Source organism: Panulirus ornatus, chromosome 47 (genome assembly GCF_036320965.1).
Source record: "Panulirus ornatus isolate Po-2019 chromosome 47, ASM3632096v1, whole genome shotgun sequence".
Taxonomy (NCBI): Eukaryota; Metazoa; Arthropoda; class Malacostraca; order Decapoda; family Palinuridae; genus Panulirus; species Panulirus ornatus.
In genome coordinates, this window is record NC_092270.1 from 20,881,963 (window position 1) to 20,909,946 (window position 27,984).

A 27,984-nucleotide genomic window follows, 5' to 3' on the forward strand; every position below is an offset into this window, starting at 1 on the left:
TCATCATAGCAGTCTTGCTTAACGCAAGACTTCTACGCTTACGCATCCTTGCCGGGGTACATATTTGTTTACGCTTTTTGGTATGGTTGCCCGCTGGTGGGTGTGTGTGTGTGTGTGTGTGTCTGTGTGTGTGGGAGGGAGGGGGGGGGTTGTTACGGGCCGCAGGCACTGGTGAACGCCGCTTGCGGGACCGCTTGCGGAAATCCTTCCCCTCTCGTTTTTTTTTTTTTTTCATCATGTTCGAAAAGAAGGGAATAGAGAAGGGGGCCAAGTGAGGATATATTCCCCCTCAATGGCTCAGTCCTCTGTTCTTAACGCTGCCTCGCTAACGCGGGAAATGGCGAATAGTATGAAAAGAAGAAAAAAAGAAAAAAAAAAAAAATATATATATATATATATATATATATATATATATAGATAGATAGATAGATAGAGAGAGAGAGAGAGAGAGAGAGAGAGAGAGAGAGAGAGAGAGAGAGAGAGAGAGAGAGAAGTCCATTTTCTAAATTAGACACCAGCTTAGCTGGGTATTTTTAACCTTGAATGTATCCAGTAATATTTTTAGTTCTGACTTCTATTTTCTTTTTTTCTTTTTCTTTAAGATAATGTGGTCATAGAGAAATAATTTACGAATGGTTTCAACACGACCAAAAGTGTTCTGCCATGGTTAGCAAAGTTATTTCCCTAGTTAAGTATATAAAACTTATTTCCCCTCAATTATCTACTTTCAGTTATGATAAATGTGACTGTGGGTTAATGATTTAGTTAACTTTAGAACTTAGATGATAAAGAAAACATTAAAAGTAACGAAAATGAATAACTGAGCAACATTGCCAGTGTGTGTGTGTGTGTGTGTGTGTCTGCCAAAGCGTTGCTTGTTTGAATTTCATGAAGACATCATATTTTGATTTACGCTGGTCTAGTGAGTGTATTTCATCTGTCCTTGGACTTTGGACGCTGTTTTTGGTCTCCAGGTTTATTTACTGTACCTTCTTCACTTGTTTATCTACCATGGAAGACGTAGTTTGAGGTGGGTGTATGAATAGCATGTGTTTGGATCGTGTACGAGTGTATGATGTTGGATGGAATGGCTGTCGACCATTGTGGGGTCATACAACGAATCCTGGTTCATTATGATGCTTCGGTATGCCCTGACGTCACTAGTTTCATCAGTCCTCATTCTTTCAGAAAACTGAAGTTTATAGAACCTCTGTCTCACTTGTCTTCAGCTATAATGAATATTAAGATACTTCGTATATATTCCGTGGATTATATATCAAATATAAGAAATATATAGACGTCTGTGTTTGGATGTGGCAGAGAGCGATTATGCCAACACTGTTTCGTTAGATTGGTGATAAAAACGCTGCTAATATGTGAAGTTAAGACAACTAAATTTTTATAAAAACTTTAGAACATCTTTTCAATGATAGAAAAGTAACTTTTGTCTAAAAAACAATAGAAAAAATCTACCTTATGTGTGTCAGGCTTCAAAAAAAAAATGTGGTTCACTGTGTTCGACTCACTGAAGCGCTTCATTGGTTTGAGTCGATCGTGGAACTTTGTGTGTGTGTGTGTGTGTATGGGTCGGCTTCAGTTACCTGAAGGAGCCACGTCTGTGTTGGATGTGGCTACGTGCATAGGCTAAGTGGATAGGCGGCAACCACGACCACAACCATCAAAGAAAACTTGAAATGTCTTTTGTAGCGACTCCCATTGGTGGAGAGGAGAGGTAAAGTGACATAAACTGAGTTAATTATTACCTACACGACGCCATTGGAACTGGTTGAATCTATAAGTCTCGAGGCTTTTAAAAAGAATGGAAGGTTTTTTTTTGTCAATTTGTGTTGAAAATGGAGGGTTTTTTTTTATGTCAATTTGAGTTGTGATGAAACTGTCAATGTCTGTGTATATGTGATTTACGTATACAAGCCTGGAATTAATTTCAAAACCTCTTTTGATTTAATATATGATTCAATATAGTGCCACCATGAGTGTTAGGCTCAGGTATGAAGTAATGGTTGAAGACATTAATGATCATATGTGTTCAGGTTTAGGTTAGAAAAACGGAAAACCGTACACCATCTTTTAAACCAACGAATTCCTTTAATGACCAACGCATTCAGTGATGTTTTAATAAAACTTGACTGGTTTAAGTTAGCTTAATAACAAGGGCTGTTTTGTTAGCTGGTATACAAATTGTTGTGCTGATGACTTGAATAGTTGTACAGTTTATATACCAGAAACAACTCGTAACTACCCTATTAAGCAGTTCGTTCGCTCGCTGAGCAGAGTGGAATGGCTATCTCTGTGCCCAGACTTGCTCAATATATACACATCTCTTAATCATTCACAAAAACAGGAATAGCATTTCGTGAGAAAGATGTATTTTGAACGTAATTGGCCAATCTTGCGCGAATTCGTCACTTAAACAGACCTTTACGAAGTGAATGAAGATTTATATATTAGGTTTTAGCATGATTAGGATTGTACTATCGTTAGCTAGTCCATGGAATACATGACACGAATGTATATAGTGCAGAGCGAGTCTGTTCCAACATTATTATGAACTGCTCTAATTACCCAATTCATCGCCTAAGTAGGTAAACAAAGCAGGAGAGAATGGGCTGGGCATTCTGTAGGTCAAGGTGAACAACTGCTTGTTAGCGCTTGTTTGGACCCGGTTTTGACCTCGACGTACACCGTTAGGTTTGTATGTAAGGCATCTAACATTGACCGTTTTTGGGAATGGAAAATATGTATCACTTCTCATCAACCTTGATATGATTGTATTTTTGTGAACCAGTAGTTGACATGCACATTTTAGCTACTAATAGAAAGTATCTATAGATACTGAGTGATTGGTTCTACAAAGATAGTTTGATAATGAAACACGGTAAGTGTCCAAGTGCACTTTCATGTAATGATCACATCATATATATATATATATATATATATATATATATATATATATATGATATATAATGTGTGTGTGTGTGTGTGTGTGTGTGTGTGTGTGTGATGTGTTAGAAGCAGTGAAAAGTTTTTATCGAGGATGTAAGTCATGTGTACGTGTAGGAAGAGAGGAAAGTGATTGGTTCTCAGTGGATGTAGGTTTGCGGCAGGGGTGTGTGATGTCTCCATGGTTGTTTAATTTGTTTATGGATGGGGTTGTTAGGGAGGTGAATTCAAGAGTTTTGGAAAGAGGGGCAAGTATGCAGTCTGTTGTGGATGAGAGAGCTTGGGAAGTGAGTCAGTTGTTGTTCGCTGATGACACAGTGCTGGTGGCTGATTCGGGTGAGAAACTGCAGAAGCTGGTGACTGAGTTTGGTAAAGTGTGTGAAAGTGTGAAAGAAGAAAATTGAGAGTAAATGTGAATAAGAGCAAGGTTATTAGGTACAGTAGGGCTGAGGGACAAGTCAACTGGGAGGTAAGTTTGAATGGAGAAAAACTGGAGAAAGTGAAGTGTTTTAGATATCTGGGAGTGGATTTGGCAGCGGATGGAACCATGGAAGCGGAAGTGAATCACAGGGTGGGGTAGGGGTCGAAAGTTCTGGGAGCGTTGAAGAATGTGTGGAAGTCGAGAACGTTATCTTGGAAAGCAAAACTGGGTATGTTTGAAGGAATAGTGGTTCCAACAATGTTGTATGGTTGCGAAGCGTGGGCTATAGATAGGGTTGTGCGCAGGAGGGTGGATGTGTTGGAAATGAGATGTTTGAGGACAATATGTGGTGTGAGGTGGTTTGATCGAGTAAGTCATGAAAGGGTAAGAGAGATGTGTGGTAATAAAAAGTGTGGTTGAGAGAGCAGAAGAGGGTGTTTTGAAATGGTTTGGTCACATGGAGAGAATGAGTGAGGAAAGATTGACCAAGAGGATATATGTGTCAGAGGTGGAGGGAACGAGGAGAAGTGGGAGACCAAATTGGAGGTGGAAAGATGGAGTGAAAAAGATTTTGAGTGATCGGGGCCTGAACATGCAGGAGGGTGAAAGGCGTGCAAGGAATAGTGAATTGGAACGATGTGGTATACTGGGGTCGACGTGCTTTCAATGGATTGAACCAGGGCATGTGAAGCGTCTAGGGTAAACCATGGAAAGTTGTGTGGGGCTTGGATGTGAAAAGGGAGCAGTGGTTTCGGTGCATCATTACATGACAGCTAGAGACTGAGTGTGAACGAATGGGGCCTTTGTTGTCTTTTCCTAGCGCTACCTCGCACACATGAGCGGGGAGGGGGTTGTCATTCCATGTGTGGCGAGGTGGCGATGGGAATGAATAAAGGCAGAGAGTATGAATTATGTACATGTGTATATATGTATGTCTCTGTGTGTATATATATGTATACGTTGAGATGTATAGGTATGTATATTTGCGTGTGTGGACGTGTATGTATATACATGTGTATGTGGGTGGGTTGGGCCATTCTTTCGTCTGTTTCCTTGCGCTACCTCGCTGACGCGGGAGACAGCGACAAAGTATACTAGATAAAAATAAATATCATGTATTTATTTTGCAGAAATGGTATCCTTGTGCCAGGCTCCACGGAAGTTTCTAGAAGCACAGACCGGCGTTACAGTGAGGTAAGGCACTACATAACAGCCATGTATTCGTGGGTTGGAATCCCCCTTCCCCTGGCCTGTCCACTGTGGGGCATCTTGCCCAACTGCAGATGACGTTACCAAGTTCGTGTTGCCGGTCGGAAATTCAGGAATGGTAGAACTCGTCTATATTGGTGACTTGGAGAGTTTCATTAAGTTTTGATTTAGTTGCAAAAGGACTTATTAGCCTCTTGTGAGAATAAACATATTATTTGTAAATAAATTTTTGAAATTATCAAGTTAGAGGTAAGATGATGTGTCGCTTTCTTTTTACTTTTTTTCCCCCAACGTTTTTCCCGAAATCCGACTTTGGCGACGGTCAACCCGCCATCTTGGCGTCCCTCTTAAGATTTCGATCGAGAAAGCAGATGTCTTTAAGGAAAACTGAGATTATCGATGTGTGTATGTGACCTGCGGGTGGGAAAGATAATGTTATCGGGACATTTTTTCCTGGTTCGCAGGTGGTCAACGAGTACATGAAGAGGCAGAACCGGGTTGGGCCACAGAACAGCAATACGATCCAACCCTCACAGGTCCTCACCCACCAGGCTGACGAGGCAGGACTCACAGGCGCATCCTACGTCAGGTAGGATGCAGTAGCCTTCTCACAGGCGCATCCTACGTCAGGTAGGATGCAGTAGCCTTCGGGATGGTCCGAACTTGTGGGACCCGCTCGTTTCTTGGTGGCAAAACTGGCAATCTCTATTTCGGCTCCGCCATCCTATGTTAGGCATTATCCCATCTTGGGCTTGTCCCTTTGCTTGGCCCAACTTCCCCATCCCAACATTTGTGTTTGATAGAATATAATGCGCTTGTTTATCACCAAATTTCAAATTCTGTCAGAAATAAAAGTTGAAATGGGCCGCATTCACTTGTATATATATCTAATGTAGCATCATCCACACTGATGTTTAATAGGATATCAGAAGTAGTGTTTAAATGGGTAGAACAGATTCGCAAGTGACAAAGTTATCATAACTTGGTAAGTTCACCGAGATGTCGTAATGTCTTTAATAATAAGGAAATCGTAGCAATGTTTAATAAGGAATCGTAGCAATGTTTAATAGGTAAGTGTAGACGTATAGAAATGTGTATAATATAGAATGTTCTAAGTTGGGTCACGAACCCGTGTCGCGTTGCAGTTGGGATCACCCGGACACGCCATCTAGCCAGAGGGCGTGGAGTGCCCACGGCTCCGACAGGGAGGAGCCAAGCCCTCCCCAGCGGTCCCCTGGAACTCCCTCGGCAGGTAAGGAGAGCGAGGCCAGGGCTCAGCAGCTGCTGAACCCCGAGGGTCGGTCGGGGGTGGTTCGTGGCGGGTCTTCCTCCTCCACGGCCTCCTACAGGACGGGGAACGAGTCCTACGCCACAGCCAAGACGCACCACTCCCCCACCATGGAGACGTTTCACTCCCCCGCTTCACCCACGTCTCCCCCGTCCCCCAGGAGCAGGACTGTGCCCTCTCCCGCCTCGCCCAAGATGGGGGTTCGAGTGTGTAAGACCCCACCCCAGCCGCTGGCCAAGGGAACCACAGAGCGTAGGGCGTCTCCAACCCCGTCCCCCAGGTGTGAGAGGGAGGGCCCTCGGGCCCCGAAAGACGCGGGCCCTCTGGCTTCGGGGCCCGCGAACCCCTGCCATGGGGACACACAGGTGAGCTGTCAGCCATTTCAAGACGCGCTTCGGGTACAGCAATAGTTTGGGAGGTCTGTGTCATCCCCTCCTCCACCATCTCTCTGTATCCGTCTCTGTATTCTTCTTGTAATCTCTAACAACCTAGTTATCACCCCCTTCGTGCCCGTGGCCAATCAGCGTGTAGCGTGACGCGCCTATGTGTTCTGAAATGTCCATTTCAGTGTGTTTGTGGCAACGGCTTCAGAGAGGCATGGCTGAAGAATAAGTTTGTGGGCGAGAATGGGAGGCACAGACAATCCCTTTTAGCTCGTTAATTGGGTCATTAAAGACGTAACGAGGGGATGATAAAGACGGAAGTAATGAGGGAATAGAATATATAGTCATGTTTACCGGATTAACTTCATTATAACACTTGTACTTAGGTTGTAGATGACTGGCCATACAGAACCATATGTTTGATATTAGAAATGTATGATTAAATAACTTTTAAGATAATATATTCTGTGGACTACATTATCAACATTTAAAGTGGATTTAATGATTATTGTTAATTTAGATCTAACGTTTAATTGTATTTATGTATGCTTAATGTCAATTTTGTTGTGGTCAATAAACTATTTATCTATCTTTGAGGTCTTGCTATTTTATGTAAGTTGAATTAGAGGATATATGACCAAGAGTTGATCATAATAGACTGCATGGCTAATTAGATTAATTAGCTTCATTAAGCATGACGGTATGAGTGAGTCGTAAAGGCATTGATGACAGATGGGGTAATTAATCACCAGCAAGTCTGGATTACTCGAGAGGTTGTTAAGTAGCTGTAGTTAGAGAGGAAGACTTAATTAGCTTGGCGTCTGTCTGTCTGTCTGTGTGTGTAACGTGCCAGTCTGGGGCCTGGGATGTGTGGGTGAGTAGACACATGACTATATTACGAGTGAGGGAGGGTTAAAAACACACTTGGGTCATGGTTTCCATTATAGAGTTCAATTGCCATAGATTCTTGCTTGATATAGATTCGCCTCTCAGATATAGAAATGGCCCAGACCAAAGTAGTTTTCAAGGCCAGCAGCCATAGATGAAACTATAAAAAAAAGGGGGGAATATATGGAGAAATGAGGAAAGGAAGAGATGTCTGTCTCTGAGGAACTGGAAAAAGGAAAAGAAACCTTCCTTTTAACAAGCATTTAGGTGGTAGGTGCAGGGAGGGGTAGAAAAGGGGGTGGTGTTGAGCGAGTTCCAAAGCTTATCGGTGTAGGGAAAGAAGCAGACGTAGCAACAGCTTCTCCAGCAGTGAGCAAGGGCGCCACACACATCCCCCAAAGGATAGAAGTCCCAAATGGTAATTCATGTCACACATTTGATCGCATTCTTCCACAAAGCTTGCATCGCAAATGGAGCTGAGGGAGAAAGCTTTCTACCCCCCTTGAAGCTTTCTGGACAGCTTGAGCGTAATGGAGAGGCCCTTTTCTTCTCCTCAGAGCCCCGCCCTGGAGCAAGGTGCCCCTAGTGGCTCGGGCCGCGGAGGTAGGAGCCCTGTGGCGAAGCCCCCAGCCATCAATGTGATCTCCGTGGGTGGGTCGCCACGTCGCATCCTACGTGAGTACCAGACCTCCTGCAGGAGGTAACCAGGGGCGTCAGGTAATGGAATGGTTACCACAGTTACCACAGTTACCACGTTTTCTATGAGGGTCCTGGTGTTACCCCGGAACCTTCTTGAAACTTCTGCAGGTCCAAGGCTGCGTGCGCTACACTCAGTTGCAGGGAAATGTGGACTGCCCAAGAGTGAGACATTCCTGAACCAGATCGTGGTTGTTGTGTTACAGCCTCGCCAAAAGGTGTGACCTCATGCAGGGGGAGTCCGGTAACACCTGGGAAGACGGATGTATCCAGTGTTACCGGACTCTGCTCATGTGCATCAGGTGTTACCGGACTCCTCCTGCTTGTGGTTGACTGTAGTGTCGTCCATGTGGCATCTTGTCAAAGGACATCACTCCAAAGGAATCCACCCTTTTCCTGCGACTGATTGGTGCGCACTCTTAGAACTGCACTGTGTACTGTACAGGACCACTGTGTACTGTACAGTACATGGATGACGTCAGAAGAGCGTGTACGAAGTTGATGATCGACGTTAAAGTTCGTGTGTGAGGAAGTGGGTTGTATATAATGGTCAGACGAAGGGCTGGGTTGAGGGCAGAATGTATGTATAGCATGTAACGAGGTTCCTCATTCTCCTTCTTCAGGAGAACAGCCGGGGGAGGAGTTCACCTCTGCGCCTTCCTTGCCTTACAAGGGCAAGCCTCTGTCACCTACGGACCTCAGCCATTGGTGAGTCTTGCCTGCCTTGACCCACACACACCCACACACACACCTGAGAATCGCTGGTGCTCAAGTCTGGTTCACCCCAGATGTGTACTTCGATGTCCAGAAACATTTTGATATTGTTTGCATATGTTTTCATTATGGCCTGAATTAATTCCTATAAGCTTTCAGTAATATGTAAATATGATTGTCATAGGTTTGCAGTTGTATCTGTCTATAGTGACCCTCTTTGTCACAGTCGTATGTCCGGGTTAGTCATATGTTTACCCCTTAATGCTCTTGGCCCTACATGTGTGCACCAGCTCTTGGGATGTGTGTGTGGTGTGTGTGTGTGTATGTATGTGTGTGTGTGTGTGTGTAGTTCCTTTCCACTTGCCCCATATATTCGTAACACCTCCCTCAAGGCATCTCTGTCAACCCAGCCCCACACTTTCTTCAGATCCTTAAATGTCCCATACAATTCATCAGTTTTCTCCCAGTGTTTCCCTCACACAATTCCACTCAGCAGACACCTGATCCACACACTACTCCTCTCGAGTCTCATGTCCAGTGTTTACCATCACACACACCTCACCACTCGCACCATACCTATACATGACTGACTTCCGCAATTTGCTTTTTTACCCCTCCTTGTCTCTATATAAGAGCACTCTACATCTAATTTTCCAATCCACCGTCACCATCTTGGGTTTTACAATCGACAGATAACGTAACATAATCATCTAACAATAGTATCACTCCATATCTTTGAGAAACTCCTGGAATCCTATCCATTCTAGCTGCTTTGCCACGCTTCGCCTTACGTGAGGTTTTCACCATCTCATCTCTTTTCACGCAGCCATTCACCAGGACTTGCATGCCACTTCCTCCCAAACACATCCCTTACGCCATCTAACATTTTCGACAGCCTTTTAGATTAATGACAAAGACAGAAGTAAAGTTACAAGATCTGTACATCAATGATTTGACAACAACGGTGTTATAGAAACATGGGGCTTCAGAGAAAATTGGAAATGTAGACTGTGGGAATACGTTTAAAAGACTGGACTTTGGACAGAAAGTTTGGGAGCTGAAACCCCGTGAATGTGTAAGTTCATCCCTTGTGTAATTAGGTGATTATGAAAACAGACAGACACAATGACAGAACGACAAAGACAATGCAAAAGACACAGACAGACTGACCCAAATACAACCCCCCACCTCTGCGCCACCTCTTTGAACCTCACGGTATCATGTCGCCTCAGGCTCAGGACTGGGGTTGAGCCTCAAGATGATGGACGTGAGAGGAAGGGCAGCGGTGGCGCTGGGGAGCCCCTGGGAACCACGCCCTTGGGGCCGGCGAGTGCAGACCCCCAGGATCCCTACAAGACTCACCTGGTGCCCCAGGGCAGGACCAGGGATGGCCAGAAAGGGCAAGACGAACCCACGACACTGAAGACCATCACCCCAGGGGACCTGGGATCTGCTGACAGAAGGAGGTTGGTGCTGGGGTGACCTGATGGAGGGTCAGTTGATGGTATCTTACATTCTATATAGATGGAGACGGGAGTGGAGGAGGGAGGGGGACATTTTGGAGGGAAGGAGGGAGGGAATGGACGGGGACATTTAGAAGGAGGGAGGGAGGGAGTGAAGGGGAACATTGGAACATTTAGGAGGGAGGGAGTGTAGGGAAACATTTAGGAGGGAGGGAGGGAGTGGAGGGGGACATATAGAAGGAGGGAGGGAGGGAGTGAAGGGGAACATTGGAACATTTAGGAGGGAGGGAGTGTAGGGAAACATTTAGGAGGGAGGGACTGGAGGGGAACATTTAGGAGGGAGGGAGGGAGTGCAGGGGGACATTTTGGAGGAGGGAGGGAGTGGAGGGGGACATTTTGGAGGAGGGAGGGAGTGGAGGGGGACATTTTGGAGGGAGGGATGGAGTGGAGGGGAACATTTTAGAGGGAATGGAGGGCGACATTTTGGAGGGAGGGATGGAGTGGAGGGGAACATTTTAGAGGAAGTGGATGGCGACATTTTGGAGGGAGAGGAGGAGGAGCCTGCAAATATAGCACGAGGGTGGAGGGTCTGGTGGTCAGTAGGGAGGGCTGGTGTGTCCTGGGTTCGTGGTGCTTAGTCGTGTTTTGTGTACGTTTGTATGTTGTTAGTCAGGTGTGGGCAGGGCTACAGGTGTGGGTGGAAGGTGTGGGCAGGGCTACAGGTGTGGGTGGAAGGTGTGGGCAGGGCTACAGGTGTGGCTTACGAGTGAGTGTGGTTGATGAGGGAGTGTGGTAGACGGGCTGTTTGATTGTAAGTGTGGATGTTAGTGTGGTTGTAAGTGTCTGTTAAAGTGGATGTAAGTGTGGTTGTTAGTGTGGATGTAAGTGTGGTTGTAAGTGTGGCCCACAGAGTGTCATGCAGTTGTTTGGTCCACAGATATTCCGGTGTAACCAGCGTACACTGTACCCCGCTGGGTGAAGGTCAACCATGCAACCCACTCACCCTTAACTTTGAGAACGTGTCGGCACGTGGCTCTGAGGTCAGGTCAGTACAGGTCACGGTGAGGGTCAAGCTCTGAGGTCAGGTTAGTACAGGTCACGATGATGGTCAAGCTCTGAGGTCAGTAGAGGTCATCATGGTGAGGGTCAAGCTCTGAGGTCAGGTCAGTAGAGGTCATCATGGTGAGGGTCAAGCTCTGAGGTCAGGTCAGTAGAGGTCATCATGGGAGGGTCAAGCTCTGAGGTCAGTAGAGGTCATCATGGTGAGGGTCAAGCTCTGAGGTCAGGTCAGTAGAGGTGGTCAGGATGAGGGTCAAGCTCTGAGGTCAGGTCAGTAGAGGTCATCATGGTGAGGGTCAAGCTCTGAGGTCAGGTCAGTAGAGGTCATCATGGGAGGGTCAAGCTCTGAGGTCAGGTCAGTACAGGTCACGGTGAGGGTCAAGCTCTGAGGTCAGTAGAGGTCATCATGGTGAGGAGTCAAGCTCTGAGGTCAGGTCAGTAGAGGTCATCATGGTGAGGGTCAAGCTCTGAGGTCAGGTCAGTAGAGGTCATCATGGGAGGGTCAAGCTCTGAGGTCAGGTCAGTAGAGGTCATCATGGGAGGGTCAAGCTCTGAGGTCAGGTCAGTAGAGGTCACGGTAAGGGGCAAGCTCTGAGGTCAGGTCAGTACAGGTCACGGTGATGGTCAAGCTCTGAGGTCAGGTCAGTGGAGGTCACGGTGAGGGTCAAGCTCTGAGGTCAGGTCAGTAGAGGTCACGGTGATGGTCAAGCTCTGAGGTCAGGTCAGTAGAGGTCACGGTGAGGGTCAAGCTCTGAGGTCAGGTCAGTAGAGGTCACGGTGATGGTCAAGCTCTGAGGTCAGGTCAGTAGAGGTCACGGTGAGGGTCAAGCTCTGAGGTCAGGTCAGTAGAGGTCACGGTGAGGGTCAAGCTATGAGGTCAGGTCAGTACAGGTCACGGTGAGGGTCATGCTCTGAGGTCAGGTCAGTACAGGTCACGGTGAGGGTCAGGTCAGTAGAGGTCATGGTGATGGTCAAGCTCTGAGGTCAGGTCAGTAGAGGTCATCATGGTGAGGGTCAAGCTCTGAGGTCAGGTCAGTAGAGGTCATCATGGTGAGGGTCAAGCTCTGAGGTCAGGTCAGTAGAGGTCACGATGAGGGTCAAGCTCTGAGGTCAGGTCAGTAGAGGTCACGGTGAGGGTCAAGCTCTGAGGTCAGGTCAGTAGAGGTCACGGTGAGGGTCAAGCTCTGAGGTCAGGTCAGTAGAGGTGGTCAGGATGAGGGTCAAGCTCTGAGGTCAGGTCAGTAGAGGTCATGATGAGGGTCAAGCTCTGAGGTCAGGTCAGTAGAGGTCATCATGGGAGGGTCAAGCTCTGAGGTCAGGTCAGTAGAGGTCACGGTGAGGGTCAAGCTCTGAGGTCAGGTCAGTAGAGGTCATCATGGTGAGGGTCAGGCTCTGAGGTCAGGTCATGCCAGGTCATCAACAGATAATACAAGTACTGTTGGTCATAGAAAATGATTTTGATATTAGTGTAGTTGAAGAAGGAATATTACAATGATATAATGAGAGCCAGGCATGATGTATGATTAATGATAATCATTCTTCCTTCTCCCCAGGGATGATGTATGATTAATGATAATCATTCTTCCTTCTCCCCAGGGATGATGTATGATTAATGATAATCATTCTTCCTTCTCCCCAGGGATGATGTATGATTAATGATAATCATTCTTCCTTCTCCCCAGGCATGATGTATGATAAATGATAATCATTCTTCCTTCTCCCCAGGGATGATGTATGATTAATGATAATCATTCTTCCTTCTCCCCAGGGATGATGTATGATTAATGATAATCATTCTTCCCTCTCCCCAGGGGTGATGTATGATTAATGATAATCATTCTTCCTTCTCCCCAGGGATGATGTATGATTAATGATAATCATTCTTCCCTCTCCCCAGGGGTGATGTATGATTAATGATAATCATTCTTCCCTCTCCCCAGGGGTGATGTATGATTAATGATAATCATTCTTCCTTCTCCCCAGGGATGATGTATGATTAATGATAATCATTCTTCCTTCTCCCCAGGGATGATGTATGATTAATGATAATCATTCTTCCCTCTCCCCAGGGATGATGTATGATTAATGATAATCATTCTTCCTTCTCCCCAGGGATGATGTATGATTAATGATAATCATTCTTCCTTCTCCCCAGGCATGATGTATGATTAATGATAATCATTCTTCCCTCTCCCCAGGGGTGATGTATGATTAATGATAATCATTCTTCCTTCTCCCCAGGGATGATGTATGATTAATGATAATCATTCTTCCCTCTCCCCAGGGGTGATGTATGATTAATGATAATCATTCTTCCCTCTCCCCAGGGGTGATGTATGATTAATGATAATCATTCTTCCTCTCCCCAGGGATGATGTATGATTAATGATAATCATTCTTCCCTCTCCCCAGGCATGATGTATGATTAATGATAATCATTCTTCCCTTCTCCCCAGGGATGATGTATGATTAATGATAATCATTCTTCCTTCTCCCCAGGCATGATGTATGATTAATGATAATCATTCTTCCTTCTCCCCAGGCATGATGTATGATAATGATAATCATTCTTCCCTCTCCCAGGGATGATGTATGATTAATGATAATCATTCTTCCTTCTCCCCCAGGGGTGATGTATGATTAATGATAATCATTCTTCCCTCTCCCCAGGCATGATGTATGATTAATGATAATCATTCTTCCTCTCCCAGGCATGATGTATGATTAATGATAATCATCTTCCCTCTCCCAGGGGTGATGTATGATTAATGATAATCATTCTCCCTCTCCCCAGGGATGATGTATGATTAATGATAATCATTCTTCCCTCTCCCCAGGGATGATGTATGATTAATGATAATCATTCTTCCCTCTCCCCAGGCATGATGTATGATTAATGATAATCATTCTTCCCTCTCCCCAGGCATGATGTATGATTAATGATAATCATTCTTCCCTCTCCCCAGGGATGATGTATGATTAATGATAATCATTCTTCCTTCTCCCCAGGGCATGATGTATGATTAATGATAATCATTCTTCCCTCTCCCCAGGGATGATGTATGATTAATGATAATCATTCTTCCCTCTCCCCAGGGATGATGTATGATTAATGATAATCATTCTTCCTTCTCCCCAGGCATGATGTATGATTAATGATAATCATTCTTCCTTCTCCCCAGGCATGATGTATGATTAATGATAATCATTCTTCCCTCTCCCCAGGGGTGATGTATGATTAATGATAATCATTCTTCCTTCTCCCCAGGCATGATGTATGATTAATGATAATCATTCTTCCTTCTCCCCAGGCATGATGTATGATTAATGATAATCATTCTTCCCTCTCCCCAGGGATGATGTATGATTAATGATAATCATTCTTCCTTCTCCCCAGGGGTGATGTATGATTAATGATAATCATTCTTCCTTCTCCCCAGGGGTGATGTATGATTAATGGTAATCATTCTTCCCTCTCCCCAGGGGTGATGTATGGTTAATGATAATCATTCTTCCCTCTCCCCAGGGATGATGTATGATTAATGATAATCATTCTTTTCCCCAGGGATGATGTATGATTAATGATAATCATTCTTCCCTCTCCCCAGGGATGATGTATGATTAATGATAATCATTCTTCCCTCTCCCCAGGGGTGATGTATGGTTAATGATAATCATTCTTCCCTCTCCCCAGGGGTGATGTATGATTAATGGTAATCATTCTTCCCTCTCCCCAGGCATGATGTATGGTTAATGATAATCATTCTTCCCTCTCCCCAGGGGTGATGTATGATTAATGATAATTATTCTTTTCCCCAGGGATGATGTATGATTAATGATAATCATTCTTTCCTCTCCCCAAGGATGATGTATGATTAATGATAATCATTCTTCCCTCCCCAGGCATGATGTATGATTAATGATAATCATTCTTTCCTCTCCCCAGGGGTGATGTATGATTAATGATAATCATTCTTCCTTCTCCCCAGGCATGATGTATGATTAATAACACTGTATAACTTTTCATGGGGGCGTGGTGTTGCTGTGGGCGTGGTGGCGCTGCTGTGGGCGTGGTGGTGGTGGTGCTGTGGGCGTGGTGCTGATGCTGTGGGCGTGGTGATGGTGCTGGGGGCGTGGTGGTGGTGATGGTGCTGTGGGCGTGGTGCTGGTGCTGTGGGCGTGGTGATGGTGCTGGGGGCGTGGTGCTGTGGGCGTGGTGGTGGTGCTGTGGGCGTGGTGGTGGTGGTGCTGGGGGCGTGGTGGTGGTGCTGTGGGCGTGGTGGTGGTTGTGCTGTGGGCGTGGTGGTGGTGGTGCTGGGGGCGTGGTGCTGGGGTGTTGACCCCCAGTAGCCAGATATTTCGTGAGGCCCTGGGCAGTACAACCTACCCCCCAGATGAGACAGGCGCCACCCGTTACAAGCTAAACACCCCAACACTCTCCCCATCCCCAGGTATGCTCCCCAACCTTCCCCAGGTATGCTCCCCAACCTTCCCCAGGTATGCTCCCCAACCTTCCCCAGGTATGCTCCCCAACCTTCCCCAGGTATGCTCCCCAACCTTCCCCAGGTATGCTCCCCAGCCTTCCCCAGGTATGCTCCCCAACCTTCCCCAGGTATGCTCCCCAACCTTCCCCAGGTATGCTCCCCAACCTTCCCCAGGTATGCTCCCCAACCTTCCCCAGGTATGCTCCCCAACCTTCCCCAGGTATGCTCCCCAGCCTTCCCCAGGTATGCTCCCCAACCTTCCCCAGGTATGCTCCCCAACCTTCCCCAGGTATGCTCCCCAGCCTTCCCCAGGTATGCTCCCCAGCCTTCCCCAGGTATGCTCCCCAGCCTTCCCCAGGTATGCTCCCCAACCTTCCCCAGGTATGCTCCCCAGCCTTCCCCAGGTATGCTCCCCAGCCTTCCCCAGGTATGCTCCCCAGCCTTCCCCAGGTATGCTCCCCAACCTTCCCCAGGTATGCTCCCCAGCCTTCCCCAGGTATGCTCCCCAGCCTTCCCCAGGTATGCTCCCCAGCCTTCCCCAGGTATGCTCCCCAGCCTTCCCCAGGTATGCTCCCCAACCTTCCCCAGGTATGCTCCCAACCTTCCCCAGGTATGCTCCCCAGCCTTCCCCAGGTATGCTCCCCAACCTTCCCCAGGTATGCTCCCCAACCTTCCCCAGGTATGCTCCCCAGCCTTCCCCAGGTATGCTCCCCAGCCTTCCCCAGGTATGCTCCCCAGCCTTCCCCAGGTATGCTCCCCAACCTTCCCCAGGTATGCTCCCCAGCCTTCCCCAGGTATGCTCCCCAGCCTTCCCCAGGTATGCTCCCCAGCCTTCCCCAGGTATGCTCCCCAGCCTTCCCCAGGTATGCTCCCCAGCCTTCCCCAGGTATGCTCCCCAGCCTTCCCCAGGTATGCTCCCCAGCCTTCCCCAGGTATGCTCCCCAGCCTTCCCCAGGTATGCTCCCCAGCCTTCCCCAGGTATGCTCCCCAACCTTCCCCAGGTATGCTCCCAACCTTCCCCAGGTATGCTCCCCAACCTTCCCCAGGTATGCTCCCTACCTTCCCCAGGTATGCTCCCCAACCTTCCCCAGGTATGCTCCCAACCTTCCCCAGGTATGCTCCCCAGCCTTCCCCAGGTATGCTCCCCAACCTTCCCCAGGTATGGTCCTCAACCTTCCCCAGGTATGCTCCCCAGCCTTCCCCAGGTATGCTCCCCAACCTTCCCCAGGTATGCTCCCCAACCTTCCCCAGGTATGCTCCCCAGCCTTCCCCAGGTATGCTCCCCAGCCTTCCCCAGGTATGGTCCTCAACCTTCCCCAGGTATGCTCCCCAACCTTCCCCAGGTATGCTCCCCAACCTTCCCCAGGTATGCTCCCCAACCTTCCCCAGGTATGCTCCCCAACCTTCCCCAGGTATGCTCCCCAACCTTCCCCAGGTATGGTCCCCAACCTTCCCCAGGTATGCTCCCCAACCTTCCCCAGGTATGCTCCCCAACCTTCCCCAGGTATGCTCCCCAACCTTCCCCAGGTATGCTCCCCAACCTTCCCCAGGTATGCTCCCCAACCTTCCCCAGGTATGGTCCTCAACCTTCCCCAGGTATGCTCCCCAGCCTTCCCCAGGTATGCTCCCCAGCCTTCCCCAGGTATGCTCCCCAGCCTTCCCCAGGTATGGTCCTCAACCTTCCCCAGGTATGCTCCCCAGCCTTCCCCAGGTATGGTCCTCAACCTTCCCCAGGTATGCTCCCCAGCCTTCCCCAGGTATGCTCCCCAGCCTTCCCCAGGTATGGTCCTCAACCTTCCCCAGGTATGCTCCCCAGCCTTCCCCAGGTATGGTCCTCAACCTTCCCCAGGTATGCTCCCCAACCTTCCCCAGGTATGCTCCCCAGCCTTCCCCAGGTATGGTCCTCAACCTTCCCCAGGTATGCTCCCCAGCCTTCCCCAGGTATGCTCCCCAACCTTCCCCAGGTATGCTCCCCAACCTTCCCCAGGTATGCTCCCCAACCTTCCCCAGGTATGGTCCCCAACCTTCCCCAGGTATGCTCCCCAGCCTTCCCCAGGTATGCTCCCCAGCCTTCCCCAGGTATGCTCCCCAACCTTCCCCAGGTATGCTCCCCAGCCTTCCCCAGGTATGGTCCTCAACCTTCCCCAGGTATGCTCCCCAGCCTTCCCCAGGTATGCTCCCCAACCTTCCCCAGGTATGCTCCCCAGCCTTCCCCAGGTATGCTCCCCAGCCTTCCCCAGGTATGCTCCCCAGCCTTCCCCAGGTATGGTCCTCAACCTTCCCCAGGTATGCTCCCCAGCCTTCCCCAGGTATGGTCCTCAACCTTCCCCAGGTATGCTCCCCAACCTTCCCCAGGTATGGTCCTCAACCTTCCCCAGGTATGCTCCCCAGCCTTCCCCAGGTATGGTCCTCAACCTTCCCCAGGTATGCTCCCCAACCTTCCCCAGGTATGCTCCCCAGCCTTCCCCAGGTATGCTCCCCAGCCTTCCCCAGGTATGCTCCCCAGCCTTCCCCAGGTATGGTCCTCAACCTTCCCCAGGTATGCTCCCCAGCCTTCCCCAGGTATGGTCCTCAACCTTCCCCAGGTATGCTCCCCAGCCTTCCCCAGGTATGCTCCCCAACCTTCCCCAGGTATGCTCCCCAGCCTTCCCCAGGTATGGTCCTCAACCTTCCCCAGGTATGCTCCCCAGCCTTCCCCAGGTATGCTCCCCAACCTTCCCCAGGTATGCTCCCCAGCCTTCCCCAGGTATGGTCCTCAACCTTCCCCAGGTATGCTCCCCAGCCTTCCCCAGGTATGCTCCCCAACCTTCCCCAGGTATGCTCCCCAACCTTCCCCAGGTATGGTCCTCAACCTTCCCCAGGTATGCTCCCCAGCCTTCCCCAGGTATGCTCCCCAGCCTTCCCCAGGTATGCTCCCCAGCCTTCCCCAGGTATGGTCCTCAACCTTCCCCAGGTATGCTCCCCAGCCTTCCCCAGGTATGGTCCTCAACCTTCCCCAGGTATGCTCCCCAGCCTTCCCCAGGTATGGTCCTCAACCTTCCCCAGGTATGCTCCCCAGCCTTCCCCAGGTATGCTCCCCAACCTTCCCCAGGTATGCTCCCCAGCCTTCCCCAGGTATGGTCCTCAACCTTCCCCAGGTATGCTCCCCAGCCTTCCCCAGGTATGGTCCCCAACCTTCCCCAGGTATGCTCCCCAGCCTTCCCCAGGTATGCTCCCCAGCCTTCCCCAGGTATGCTCCCCAGCCTTCCCCAGGTATGGTCCTCAACCTTCCCCAGGTATGCTCCCCAGCCTTCCCCAGGTATGGTCCTCAACCTTCCCCAGGTATGCTCCCCAACCTTCTCTCTCTCTCTCTCTCTCTCTCTCTCTCTCTCTCTCTCTCTCTGGGGGGAGATCACTTTATCTTCACTATGCTGTAGTGAAGATACATCATAGTTAAGATCCAGCATAGTTAAGATACATTATAGTTAAGATACAACTTAGTTAAGATACAGCATAGTTAAGATACAGCATAGTTAAGATACAGCATAGTTGAAGATACAGCATAGTGAAGATACGTTGGACCTGACCCGTGACAGTGTATAGGTCATTCATGTGTTGACCAAATAGTTAAGATACTGTGTGTGTGTGTGTGTGTGTGTGTGTGTGGGGCAAGCCTTGGGATGTGTTTGGGACGGTGTGTGTGTGTGTGTGTGTGTGTGTGGGGCAAGCCTTGGGATGTGTTTGGGACGGTGTGTGTGTGTGTGTGTGTGTGTGTGTGACAAGCCTTGGGATGTGTTTGGGACGATGTGTGTGTGTGTGTGTGTGTGTGTGTGTGTGTGTGGGACAAGCCTTGGGATGTGTTTGGGACGGTGTGTGTGTGTGTGTGTGTGTGTGTGTGTGTGGGGCAAGCCTTGGGATGTGTTTGGGACTGTGTGTGTGTGTGTGTGTGTGTGTGTGTGTGTGTGTGTGTGTGTGACAAGCCTTGGGATGTGTTTGGGACGGTGTGTGTGTGTGTGTGTGTGTGTGTGTGTGACAAGCCTTGGGATGTGTTTGGGACGGTGTGTGTGTGTGTGTGTGTGTGTGTGTGTGTGGGGCAAGCCTTGGGATGTGTTTGGGACGGTGTGTGTGTGTGTGTGTGTGTGTGTGTGTGTGACAAGCCTTGGGATGTGTTTGGGACGGTGTGTGTGTGTGTGTGTGTGTGTGTGTGTGTGTGTGTGTGTGTGTGTGTGTGTGTGGGACAAGCCTTGGGATGTGTTTGGGACGGTGTGTGTGTGTGTGTGTGTGTGTGTGTGTGTGTGTGTGTGTGTGTGGGGCAAGCCTTGGGATGTGTTTGGGACGGTGTGTGTGTGTGTGTGTGTGTGTGTGTGTGTGTGACAAGCCTTGGGATGTGTTTGGGACGATGTGTGTGTGTGTGTGTGTGTGTGTGTGTGTGTGTGTGTGTGGGACAAGCCTTGGGATGTGTTTGGGACGGTGTGTGTGTGTGTGTGTGTGTGTGTGTGTGTGTGTGTGGGGCAAGCCTTGGGATGTGTTTGGGACGGTGTGTGTGTGTGTGTGTGTGTGTGTGTGTGTGTGTGACAAGCCTTGGGATGTGTTTGGGACGGTGTGTGTGTGTGTGTGTGTGTGTGTGTGTGTGTGTGTGTGTGTGTGTGTGTGTGACAAGCCTTGGGATGTGTTTGGGACGGTGTGTGTGTGTGTGTGTGTGTGTGTGTGTGTGTGTGTGTGTGTGTGTGTGTGACAAGCCTTGGGATGTGTTTGGGACGGTGTGTGTGTGTGTGTGTGTGTGTGTGGGACAAGCCTTGGGATGTGTTTGGGACGGTGTGTGTGTGTGTGTGTGGGGCAAGCCTTAGGATGAGGTTATACACCATGGTTGTAACCATAGATGTATGCCATGCAAAAACTCGTGGTTGTAGGTGCCAATGCTCGTGGTTGTAGGTGCGAATGCTCGTGGTTGTGGGTGCGAATGCTCGTGGTTGTAGGTGCCATTGCTCGTGGTTGTAGGTGCGAATGCTCGTGGTTGTAGGTGCCAATGCTCGTGGTTGTAAGTGCTAGTGCTCGTGGTTGAAAGTGCTAGTGCTCGTGGTTGTAAGTGCCAATGCTCGTGGTTGTAAGTGCCAATGCTCGTGGTTGTAAGTGCCAATGCTCGTGGTTGTAAGTGCTAGTGCTCGTGGTTGTAAGTGCCAATGCTCGTGGTTGTAAGTGCCAATGCTCGTGGTTGTAAGTGCCAATGCTCGTGGTTGTAGGTGCCAATGCTCGTGGTTGTAAGTGCCAATGCTCGTGGTTGTAGGTGCCAATGCTCGTGGTTGTAGGTGCCAATGCTCGTGGTTGTAAGTACCAATGCTCGTGGTTGTAAGTGCCAATGCTCGTGGTTGTAAGTGCCAATGCTCGTGGTTGTAGGTGCCAATGCTCGTGGTTGTAGGTGCCAATGCTCGTGGTTGTAGGTGCCACTGCTCGTGGTTGTAAGTGCCAATGCTCGTGGTTGTAAGTGCTAGTGCTCGTGGTTGTAAGTGCTAGTGCTCGTGGTTGTAAGTGCCAATGCTCGTGGTTGTAGGTGCCAATGCTCGTGGTTGTAAGTGCCAATGCTCGTGGTTGTAAGTGCCAGTGCTCGTGGTTGTAAGTGCCAATGCTCGTGGTTGTAGGTGCCAGTGCTCGTGGTTGTAGGTGCCAATGCTCGTGGTTGTAGGTGCCAGTGCTCGTGGTTGTAGGTGCCAATGCTCGTGGTTGTAAGTGCCAATGCTCGTGGTTGTAAGTGCCAATGCTCGTGGTTGTAAGTGCCAATGCTCGTGGTTGTAAGTGCTAGTGCTCGTGGTTGTAGGTACCAATGCTCGTGGTTGTAAGTGCTAGTGCTCATGGTTGTAAGTGCCAATGCTCGTGGTTGTAGGTGCCAGTGCTCGTGGTTGTAAGTGCCAATGCTCGTGGTTGTAAGTGCTAGTGCTCGTGGTTGTAGGTACCAATGCTCGTGGTTGTAAGTGCTAGTGCTCGTGGTTGTAAGTGCCAATGCTCGTGGTTGTAAGTGCTAGTGCTCGTGGTTGTAGGTACCAATGCTCATGGTTGTAAGTGCTAGTGCTCGTGGTTGTAAGTGCCAATGCTCGTGGTTGTAGGTGCCAGTGCTCGTGGTTGTAAGTGCCAATGCTCGTGGTTGTAAGTGCTAGTGCTCGTGGTTGTAGGTACCAATGCTCGTGGTTGTAAGTGCTAGTGCTCGTGGTTGTAAGTGCCAATGCTCGTGGTTGTAGGTGCCAGTGCTCGTGGTTGTAAGTGCCAATGCTCGTGGTTGTAAGTGCTAGTGCTCGTGGTTGTAGGTACCAATGCTCGTGGTTGTAAGTGCTAGTGCTCGTGGTTGTAGGTGCCAATGCTCGTGGTTGTAGGGGCCAGTGCTCGTGGTTGTAGGTGCCAATGCTCGTGGTTGTAAGTGCCAGTGCTCGTGGTTGTAGGTGCCAGTGCTCGTGGTTGTAGAGGCTTTGCCTTGCAGGTGGGGGGGGTGTGTCGTCCCCCCAGGTGTTCTGGGGTCGTAGGCCTACCGTCTCCGGCAGCAAGACGCTCTACGAAAAGTCGCTGGATAAGCAGGGACGCCTGGGATGGTGCCTGGTGGTGACTGGGGTCCTTCTCATCATCACCTCAGCCATCACCATACTGGTTGTTGAAGGTTCGTAACACTTGGCCAGTGTAGTAGAGTGTTGTGGGTGTAGTGTGTTGTGGGTGTAGAGTGTTGTGGGTGTAGTGTGTTGTGGGTGTAGTGTGTTGTGGGTGTAGTGTGTTGTGGGTGTAGAGTGTTGTGGGTGTAGAGTGTTGTGGGTGTAGTGTTGTGGGTGTAGAGTGTTGTGGGTGTAGTGTGTTGTGGGTGTAGTGTGTTGTGGGTGTAGTGTGTTGTGGGTGTAGTGTGTTGTGGGTGTAGAGTGTTGTGGGTGTAAAGTGTTGTGGGTGTAGTGTGTTGTGGGTGTAGTGTGTTGTGGGTGTAGTGTGTTGTGGGTGTAGTGTGTTGTGGGTGTAGTGTGTTGTGGGTGTAGAGTGTTGTGGGTGTAGTGTGTTGTGTTGTGGGTGTAGAGTGTTGTGGGTGTAGTGTGTTGTGGGTGTAGAGTGTTGTGGGTGTAGTGTGTTGTGGGTGTAGAGTGTTGTGGGTGTAGAGTGTTGTGGGTGTAGTGTTGTGGGTGTAGAGTGTTGTGGGTGTAGTGTGTTGTGGGTGTAGTGTGTTGTGGGTGTAGTGTGTTGTGGGTGTAGTGTGTTGTGGGTGTAGAGTGTTGTGGGTGTAAAGTGTTGTGGGTGTAGTGTTGTGGGTGTAGTGTGTTGTGGGTGTAGTGTGTTGTGGGTGTAGTGTGTTGTGGGTGTAGTGTGTTGTGGGTGTAGAGTGTTGTGGGTGTAGTGTGTTGTGTTGTGGGTGTAGAGTGTTGTGGGTGTAGTGTGTTGTGAGTGTAGAGTGTTGTGAGTGTAGAGTGTTGTGGGTGTAGTGTGTTGTGGGTGTAGAGTGTTGTGGGTGTAGTGTGTTGTGGGTGTAGTGTGTTGTGGGTGTAGAGTGTTGTGGGTGTAGTGTGTTGTGGGTGTAGTGTGTTGTGGGTGTAGTGTGTTGTGGGTGTAGAGTGTTGTGGGTGTAGTGTGTTGTGGGTGTAGTGTGTTGTGGGTGTAGTGTGTTGTGGGTGTAGAGTGTTGTGGGTGTAGTGTGTTGTGGGTGTAGTGTGTTGTGGGTGTAGAGTGTTGTGGGTGTAGAGTGTTGTGGGTGTAGTGTGTTGTGGGTGTAGTGTGTTGTGGGTGTAGAGTGTTGTGGGTGTAGTGTGTTGTGGGGGGTGTAGTGTTGTGGGTATGATTACGAATATCGAGTTGTATTGAGAATGAGTTGAGAATATTATGATGAGGGTTTATGAGAATATTATAATGAAGGCTTGAGAATATTACAATGAAGCCTTGTGAGAATATTTTGATTAAGGCTTGTGAGAATATTATAATGAAGGCTTGTGAGAATATTATAATGAAGGCTTGTGAGAATATTATAATGAAGGCTTGTGAGAATATTATAATGAAGGCTTGTGAGAATATTATAATGAAGGCTTGTGAGAATATTATAATGAAGGCTTGTGAGAATATTATAATGAAGGCTTGTGAGAATATTATAATGAAGGCTTGTGAGAATATTATAATGAAGGCTTGTGAGAATATTATAATGAAGGCTTGTGAGAATATCACAAATCTTGATGAGAATATCTTAAATCTTCATACGAATATCACAACTCTTGTTACGAATATGGCAAATCTAAGACGAGGTGTTTAGAGTGGAGATCCTCTCCTTAGAATACTGCTATACCAAGGACTTGACTGTTGCACGGACAGGGTCCTACCCTGGCGAAGGGCCTGTCGAAGGGCCTGACGAAGGGCCTGACTGTTGCAAGGACAGGGTCCTACCCTGGCGAAGGGCCTGGCGAAGGGCCTGGCGAAGGGCCTGTCGAAGGGCCTGACGAAGGGCCTGACGAAGGGCCTGTCGAAGGGCCTGGCGAAGGGCCTGACTTGCAAGGACAGGGTCCTACCCTGGCGAAGGGCCTGACTGTTGCAAGGACAGGGTCCTACCCTGGCGAAGGGCCTGGCGAAGGGCCTGTCGAAGGGCCTGGCGAAGGGCATGTCGAAGGGTCTGGCGAAGGGCCTGTCGAATCCAGGAGTAAAAAACCTTTTTCATTTTTTCCCTCCTGCAGTACCAGCACACAGGGGCGGCCTCTTGCTGGACGACCCCGTCAGCCAACCTCTCCAAGGGCTCTTCCAGGACGACCTTACAAGTATGTGAAACATTTCCTTTTTCCTTTTTCATAACTGGAGAAACAAAAATGTCGTTCATCTGCTTTTTAATCGTAAAACATTTCACATGCCATTCGCTTTAGATTTTGATCTTCGTTGTTCTATTATTGAAGAACAAGAACGGGTGGCTTTGGGAGAACATAATGTTGTTCTTTTACGTTTTCTTTCACGACCCACAGAATTTATTTTGATTCCCAGCGAAGCGCCAGACACGACAGCTGTGCCAGACACCCAGGGTTCGACCCTTAGTAGAAGCGACTTCGTCAGCAGTACTGATGGAGAAGTCCTCATATCCGAACCATCCCGCTTTGAAGCTGCTTCGGTTCCTGTTTCGGTGGCTTCGGACCTCGTCATGGGGGGTTCGGCTTCGAGTTCTGAAGATTTGACCACCACAGAATCGTCCATTCCACATCCAGAGGGTTCACCACTCACTGTCCACGAACCATCAGGGTTCGATGCCTCGCTCATAACCACGAAAGGTTCAGTCTCGAACCCCGAGTCTTCGCATGCTCCAAGGAGTTCGACTCGTGAACAGGAGGGTTCGACCCCTGAGCCTGGAATACGAGCTATTGGTGTGCATGACTCGATCACTGATGCCAAGAACAATCTATCCACAGAACTCGACGTTGTGGTCCCTCCCTCCGCGGGTTCGAACCCCGGCCCCGTGCCCTCGACTGAAGCCTCCATGGCTGGCTCCGAAGCCTCGTTCACCACCACTGAGGCTTCGAATGGCCATGTTGGTTTCGGTCAGATGTTACAAGCCATGATTTATGACATCATGAAGCCCAGTGAAGTCACCTCCAGTCCAAGGCCTTCGAATCCCGTTCCCTCGACGGTGACCCCCGGTATGGAGTCCGTGACCCCAGCGTCCGTGGACACCGCGAGTCCTACGACGCCCCTGGTGGAAGATGACCCCGAAGCTTCGACTCTTGTGGCTCCCGAAGCACCTGGTGACGTCGCCAGGGAAGGAGGGTTCACTGAAGAACTGCTTCGAAGCTTCGATCGCTTCAGTGATGCTTCGTCTCGAGTGCCACACACTGTTCCTCATGCGCCTCTCTTGATGGAGTCGTCTGCTGCCTCTCCGACGGATTCTGTTGCCTCTCCGACGGAGTCTGCTGCCTCTCAGAAGGGTTCTGTTGCCTCTCAGAAGGATTCTGTTGCCCTTGTGATAGATTCTGTTGCCTCCACGACGGATTCTGTTGCCTCCACGACGGATTCTGTTACCTCCACGACGGATTCTGCTGCTCTCCTTTCCACTGATTCTGCTGCCCCTGTGAGGGATTCTGCTGCCTCTCCGACCGATTCTGCTGCCCCTGTGACGGATTCAGGTCTTCCATCGGTCGAATCTGTTGCCCCAAGGGAACCTGACGGCCTCACAGGAGAGTCTGTTGCTCACGCCACGTCTCTTTCCTCAACAGAATTCTTTACCCGACCAATACCATCTGATTCTTCGCTCCTTCGGGATAAGCTTACGTCTGTGTCGCACCCCGGTGGCCACACTGCTGACCTGTCTGTGTCGCACCCCGGTGGCCACACTGCTGACCTTACGTCTGTGTCGCACCCCGGTGGCCACACTGCTGACCTGACGTCTGTGTCGCACCCCGATGGCCACATTGCTGACCTTACGTCTGTGTCGCACCCCGGTGGCCACACTGCTGACCTCACGTCTGTGTCGCACCCCGGTGGCCACACTGCCTCTCCTGCTGGCCTTACGTCTGTGTCGCACCCCGGTGGCCACACTGCTGACCTGACGTCTGTGTCGCACCCCGGTGGCCACACTGCTGACCTCACGTCTGTGTCGCACCCCGGTGGCCACACTGCTGACCTTACGTCTGCACGTAAGGTCAAGTATGGTGACCTACTCGCGGCTTTCATGAACATGACGAGTGTTGACACAACGACGACACACGACCCACCACCTCCACCTGCTGCTGGATCACTGGGTCAGTCGTCACCTGGTGAGGACCCAGGGTCGTCCTCGTCTTCCTCGTCAGATAACAAGGACCCAGGGTCGTCCTCGTCAGCACACACGTCAGATAACAAGGACCCAGGGTCTTCCTCGTCAGATAACAAGGCCCCAGGGTCGTCCTCGTCAGCACACACGTCAGATAACAAGGACCCAGGGTCTTCCTCGTCAGATAACAAGGCCCCAGGGTCGTCCTCGTCAGCACACACGTCAGATAACAAGGACCCAGGGTCTTCGTCGTCATCAGCACACACGTCAGATAACAAGGACCCAGGGTCTTCGTCGTCGTCACCATCCACGTCAGATAACAAGGAACCAGGGTCGTCCTCGTCGTCCTCGTCAGATAACAAGGACCCAGGGTCTTCGTCGTCGTCAGCACCACACACGTCAGATAACAAGGACCCAGGGTCTTCGTCGTCGTCAGCACCACACACGTCAGATAACAAGGACCCAGGGTCTTCGTCGTCGTCAGCACCACACACGTCAGATAACAAGGACCCAGGGTCTTCGTCGTCGTCAGCACACACGTCAGATAACAAGGACCCAGGGTCTTCCTCGTCAGCACCCACGTCAGATAACAAGGACCCAGGGTCTTCGTCGTCGTCAGCACCACACACGTCAGATAACAAGGCCCCAGGGTCTTCGTCGTCGTCAGCACCACACACGTCAGAGAAACACATAGAGATGATGCTCTCTCGTCCCGACTATCTTAAACCAAGACGAAGGTAGAGTGAATAATGAAAGGACATTATTCACCTGAGTGAAGGAATAATAAACATTTATTACCTTTACACTTTAATCTACTTTAGATATAACTCACTTAGAAAGTAGGGAGATGCGGTAGATATTCACTTAATGTTTACTTAGATTAATGTTAGCTTCATAAGCAAAACATTAATGTTAATTTGTGGTTAGAGAAAACACGTTCGTGGGGTATAAGGCCTTTTACTGGCCATGGACATTTAATGCCTTTTATTTTATCCATTTTTGATTGTAAATAGATAATGTAAATGATATGGTGTTGTTTAATGCATATAATAATCTTTTTTTAAGTAATTAAAGATGACTGTAAGAGTAATTAAGTAATTAAAGATGACTGTAAGAGTAATTAAGTAATTAAAGATGACTGTAAGAGTAATTAAGTAATTAAAGATGACTGTAAGAGTAATTAAGTAATTAAAGATGACTGTAAGAGTAATTAAGTAATTAAAGATGACTGTAAGAGTTGGTATCTATGTAATATAAACTTTCTCAGATCAAAGAATTATTTAATTTTTTTTTTGTCTGTAGCCTTCATCAGGAGCCCAGCTGCACGTGGCAGTATAGACCAGCTGCACGTGGCAGTAGACCCCCTCAGGTGCACGTGGCAGTAGACCCCCCCAGCTGCACGTGGCAGTAGATCCCCCCAGATGCACGTGGCAGTAGACCCCCCAGCTGCACGTAGCAGTAGATCCCCCAGCTGCACGTGGCAGTAGACCCCCCAGCTGCACGTGGCAGTAGACCCGCCAGCTGCACGTGGCAGTAGATCCCCCAGCTGCACGTGGCAGTAGACCCGCCAGCTGCACGTGGCAGTAGATCCCCCAGCTGCACGTGGCAGTAGATCCCCCAGATGCACGTGGCAGTAGACCCCCCCAGCTGCACGTGGCAGTATAGACCAGCTGCACGTGGCAGTAGACCCCCCCAGCTACACGTGGCAGTATAGAC

General features: G+C 49.4%; 1 protein-coding gene across 1 annotated transcript; it reads left to right on the top strand.

The window, feature by feature from the left end:
- Positions 1-1,592: 1,592 nt before the first annotated feature.
- LOC139763715 (uncharacterized) lies at positions 1,593-27,009 on the top strand. Its single transcript, XM_071690038.1, has 12 exons — positions 1,593-1,732; positions 4,513-4,576; positions 5,056-5,180; positions 5,737-6,244; positions 7,708-7,825; positions 8,470-8,554; positions 9,793-10,026; positions 10,961-11,068; positions 15,433-15,533; positions 22,012-22,185; positions 24,215-24,295; positions 24,494-27,009. Exons 1-12 carry the CDS (start codon positions 1,695-1,697, stop codon positions 27,007-27,009), a joined length of 4,152 nt encoding a protein of 1,383 aa, XP_071546139.1. The 5' UTR covers positions 1,593-1,694.
- The last annotated feature ends 975 nt before the right edge of the window (positions 27,010-27,984 follow it).